General features: G+C 48.2%; 1 protein-coding gene across 1 annotated transcript; it reads left to right on the top strand.

Moving 5' to 3' along the window:
• The first annotated feature begins 554 nt into the window (after positions 1-554).
• ATOH1 (atonal bHLH transcription factor 1) lies at positions 555-2866 on the top strand. The gene has a single exon (XM_058719713.1). It carries the CDS (start codon positions 738-740, stop codon positions 1803-1805), a length of 1068 nt encoding a protein of 355 aa, XP_058575696.1. The 5' UTR covers positions 555-737; the 3' UTR covers positions 1806-2866.
• The last annotated feature ends 2500 nt before the right edge of the window (positions 2867-5366 follow it).

The following is a 5366-nucleotide window of genomic DNA, read 5'->3' as shown; positions in this document are numbered from 1 at the left end:
TCAGCAATCGTATCTATGCAATTATATATCTATGAACATGTATTGTGAAAGATTTAAATACACATACATACAGTATGATCTACGTGAGAGGCTGTAAATGTTTGGGTACACACGGTGGAAGCTGCGGTCCTAGCTTGGAGGCAGCAAAGGGCAGGCGGCTGCCCTCCTAGCGCCCGGCGCGTCCAGCCTGGCTCGGGCTGCAGCCCAGAGTGCGCTCCGCGTCCGCTCACGCACCCCCGCTTTTGGAGCGGTGACACCACACCGGAGTCGAATTACAGCCCTCAATTAACATATGAATTTGAGTAACTTAAAAGAGGGTAGAAGAATGGGGTGGGGGGGGGAGACTACAACCTCGAGCGGGCGCCTTAGTCCTCCGTACGTAGGAACTTTTCTCCGGGTGTAAAAACTCTTTGATTGGCTGCTCGCACGCGCCTGCCGGCGCCCTCCATTGGCTGAGCAGACACGCGACCGGCGCGAGGAGGGGGCTGGGAGAGGAGCGGGGGGTGGAGGGGAGACACAGTGGCGCGTGCCGCTTTTTAAAGGGGCGCAGCGCCTTCAGCAACCGGAGAAGGTTCGTTGCACGCGACCTGGTGTGTGATCTCCGTTTGGGTGGGGGAGGGTCGAGGAGGGGAAAAAAATAAGACATTGCAGTAGAGACCCAGGAAGGGTTTTTGTTGCCGTTGGGCTGGTTTGCCAGTACCTCCTCCGACCCTGCGCCTCCGACTCTCTGAAGTGCAATGTCCCGCCTGCTGCACGCAGAGGAGTGGGCTGAAGTGAAGGAGTTGGGGGACCACCATCGCCATCCCCAGCCGCACCACCTGCCGCAGCCGCCGCTGCCGCAGCCACCTGCGACCCTGCAGGCAAGAGAGCATCCCGTGTACCCGGCCGAGCTGTCCCTCCTGGACAGCACCGACCCACGCGCCTGGCTGGCTCCTACTTTGCAGGGCATCTGTACGGCACGCGCCGCCCAGTACTTGCTGCATTCCCCGGAGCTGGGTGCCTCCGAGGCTGCGGCGCCCCGGGAGGAGGCGGACAGCCGGGGGGAGCTCGTGAGGAGGAGCGGCGGCGGCGGCGGCGGCGGCAGCAGCAAGAGTCCCGGGCCAGTGAAAGTGCGGGAACAGCTGTGCAAGCTGAAAGGCGGGGTGGTGGTAGACGAGCTGAGCTGCAGCCGCCAGCGCGCCCCTTCCAGCAAACAGGTGAATGGGGTGCAGAAGCAAAGGCGGCTGGCGGCCAACGCCAGGGAGCGACGCAGGATGCACGGGCTGAACCACGCCTTCGACCAGCTGCGCAATGTTATCCCGTCCTTCAACAACGACAAGAAGCTGTCCAAGTATGAGACCCTGCAGATGGCCCAGATCTACATCAACGCCTTGTCCGAGCTGCTACAAACACCCAGCGGCGGGGAGCAGCCACCGCCGCCGCCAGCGTCTTGCAAGAGCGACCATCACCATCTTCGCGCCGCCGCCCCCTACGAGGGCGGCGCGGGCACCGCGACCGCTGCGGGGGCCCAGCCCGCCTCGGGAGGGGGCCCCCGGCCGACGGCGCCCGGAAACTGCCGGACTCGCTTTTCCGCCCCGGCCTCCGCGGGAGGATATTCGGTGCAGCTGGACGCTCTGCACTTCTCGACTTTCGAGGACAGCGCCCTGACGGCGATGATGGCGCAAAAGAACCTGTCGCCTTCGCTGCCCGGGGGCATCCTGCAGCCAGTGCAGGAGGAGAGTAGCAAAACTTCGCCCCGGTCCCACAGAAGCGACGGGGAGTTTTCCCCCCATTCCCATTACAGTGACTCAGATGAGGCAAGTTAGGAAGCTGACAGAAACCCTGAAAACTGAGACAGAAACAAAATCGCCCTTTCCCAATGCGCGGGAAGCCCCGCCGTTAAAGATCCCCGCACCCTTTTAATTTTTGCTCTGCGATGGTCGTTGTTTAGCAACGACTTGGCTTCATATGGCAGCTATATTTGATGGTTTGCAAAAGCCGCCGCTATTCCAAACTTCCTCGGGTCCACATTGTTTGATGAAAACTTGGTGTTAAAGTTGTGTTCTTTTCTCCCACCTTCCTCTCCCCCTGTAGATAGATAAGGTATAATTGTATGTACCCAAATATGGCATCATTATTCTAGTTCCCTGCTGCCAATACGCTGCTAAAACGTCGCATTTTCTTCTCTGTCGCTGGTTTGTGTTTTAATTTATTTTATGCCCTGGGCATCCATCCCTGTGTGTTGCCCGCACTCAACGTGTGGGAGAGTTAGTATTCCGAAGTGTCGTCTCAAAATACATCATGAAACGCAAAGTTGATGGCTCCAAAGTGAATAACTTGTGGCTATGGAACGGTTAGAAAACAGGGAACGCTTAGGTTTATATATTGTATAAACATACCCAGTATGTATATCGGATCGCGATAATGTTGGCGTCTTTTAGGAAACGGCGCACGCACTTTATCAGCCGCTCCTGCCGCGGCTCCAGGACAAACTCAGCTGCCAATTGCAGACCAGTTTTGTGTTGTTGTTGTTGTTGTTTTAGACACGGCCACTTATATTCCTTTAAGCTCTTTGCAAATGTTTGTTTAAAAAATTAAAATTAAAAAAAAATCCAGTAGTGTCAAAGCATTTGGTCAATTATATTTTGCTTTGTTAATGTTAGAAAACTTATTTATTATTGATTGTTTGCTACCATTTCTACTTATCTTGATTCATTTTTTTACGTTTTCTACTCGAGATCATTTTATTTTAATTTAGCAAAGCCAACTGCCATTGTTTTATGTATTTTCTTTTGCAAATGTTAAAAATAAACGTGAAAATAACCTTTACTTGTCACTTATTCCGTTCTGATGTAAACATTAAAAACAGTTTTTAAATGATCTTGAAGAGTTAGTCTACTAGATGCGAATCTAGAGTTTTGAAGGAAAATTCTGTTATGGACATTGCGCTTCAAGTGGTACCAGAAACCCTACATAGAAAAGTGATCAAGTCAGTAATTAAATTGTAAGGTAAAATTTTCCCCCAAATTTGCAACCCTTTTGCCTCTTGGATAGCCAGGATCTTTCCAGTCTTCCTCACTCCTGGCCCCAACCACCTCTGCAAGGGGAGGCACCTGCTTCAGGTCCCCTAAGATCTCATCAGTACTCTACCATAATAACCTATTTCCACTTCATAAAAACTTTAGCCGAGTTGAAAACTTTTGCCATAGGTCAAAAACACAGTGCAAACTTCCCCAATTTCTCCCTCCCCAGCCCTTCTCCCCTCTCCTCCCTCCCTCTGTTTCCTTTGATGGGGGGGTGGGTGGTAATAGGGTGTGTAGAAGGTGAGGAGTAGAGAGGACAAAATGGTGGGGAGGAGAGGGAAAGCTTCAGGGGAAAGGGGATGGGGTTCTTTCAAAAGTGGAAAGCTTTCAGCTGTCCTAGGAAATTGTTGCCCTCTACGCTTTTCCCAAACAATTCTGCTTATTCCACTAAAGAAGATAGTGTTTGGTTTTATTTTGTCTTTCTGAATCAATTCCTCTGTAGAAATGTTTATATTTCTGAGTCAGGTGCAGAAACTAAACAGTACGCTCACTCTCACCTCAGGGTCCTCGCTACGGAAAAGCCTATTCTGGGTGTCAGGATCAAAGATTTTGACAACGCTAATATAGTGCGTGTGCGGAGGTGGTAGAAAGACGAATTTTAAAAATGTATTCGGCAAACGTGAGAGTAGAACTATTTACTAAAGATTGGGCGACGTTCCACTGGATAAACATCGCTGAATTTGAGAAAGTTGATTTTAAGCCAAATCCTTTAGATTTTGTGTCTTCATTAGGATAACAAATTGTGAGAACAAGAAAGCGGGTGTTGGGGAAGGAGAGCCAGAGAGGCTAATTTAATCGGTCCCGCATCATCATCTCCCCCCACAACCTTGAAAAGAGGAGAACGCCACAAACTAGTTTCGCAGGAAGAGTAATGCGCGAAGGAGCGCAGTTCTGGTCTTGGGGAGGGAAATGTGGAACCAGCATTTGACTGACTACCTGGGTTTCAATGACTTTCAGCTGAAGCCGAAGCTTCAGGGAAGCGGAGAGCCTCCGCCAGCTCTTTGAGAGGTGAGCGGCAGCTCCTGACACTTTCCAGGGGCAGAAACAATGCACCTGTCCCTTAGATAACCTTTTGCACCCCCGAGTTTGCCGTGCTCACGATAAACATCAGGAATCTTCAGGCTGCTGAATAAATCAAGCGATTGCTTCTAACACATTTCCACTTCGCTCTCAAAAAGCAAACTCAACAGGCAGGGACACACAGCAACTTTGCAGGATGAGTGCACACATAGTTTCAGTTATGTGGCTTGGTATGTTTGTGTACATGTGTGGAGAGAGAGAGAGAGAGAGAGAGAGAGAGAGAGAGAGAGAGAAGATGACCTAGAATTCTTTTACCTGTTATGAATCTGAGTAGTGTAAGGGCAGGATGGAGAAAAATTAAAGTTGTGAGTCTTTTTTCTCAAAGAAAGTGATCTTTATTTCATTTTTCAAAACCATCTATGTTCATTTTGTGTTAACCAGGAAAAGAAAAACCTTCCAAAGTTATTTTCATTTTCATGGTCTTATAGAAATTTCAAAACAGAAATGTCATCAAGAGTATCTTCCTTCCCATCTTTTATATATGAAAAAAACACTGCCCCTAACTTGCCCCAAAATTACACAGTCATGAAGTGTCAATATGCAGAACTGGATCTTATGACTCCCATCCACTAGGTCAATGTACCCACAGATTTTTTTTTTCTTCTAAGAAAATCCGTGGAAAGGAGTTAACAGCTATGCAAATGTTGAGGGTTTAGTCTTGCACCACAAAAATAGATAATTTGGACTTTTAAATGCCAGGGGCATTGTGTCTGAATTAGGGATGATGCCAATTTCATTTAAGAAAGTCACTTTAAATTTCTCCTCAAGAGAAAACAGCCACAAGACAATTTTAGATTGGAAATTCTATATCACACTCATTGAAAAGTGAGGATGTATTCTTCTAACTCATCAAGTGCACAAAAAGCCAAATCACTTTGTGTAAATTAAGTGCTCAAAGTTCAAATGAGGACTTTGGCCTTTTTTCTTTCCTTCATTCTATCTCTTTCTTTCTTTTTATGCTGGCATTTCTTTGAAAGAGATGTACAATCACATTTCCATTTTAGGGTTCTGCTATGGAGTTTGCATAACAAACGTTTGGCAGCTCGCTCTCTTACACTCCATTAACAAGCTGTAACATATAGCTGCAGGTTGCTATAATCTCATTAATATTTTGGAAACTTGAATATTGAGTATTTCTGAGCGCTCATTCCCCATATGCCAGACCACTCCTGCCATGCTGACTGGTTCCTTTCTCTCCATTATTAGCAATTAGCTTCTACCTTC

The sequence above is a fragment of the Neofelis nebulosa genome, chromosome 3, assembly GCF_028018385.1.
Source record: "Neofelis nebulosa isolate mNeoNeb1 chromosome 3, mNeoNeb1.pri, whole genome shotgun sequence".
Classification (NCBI taxonomy): domain Eukaryota; kingdom Metazoa; phylum Chordata; class Mammalia; order Carnivora; family Felidae; genus Neofelis; species Neofelis nebulosa.
The sequence above is the reverse complement of the archived record's forward strand: the minus strand, read 5'-3'. Positions and strand labels throughout refer to the sequence as shown.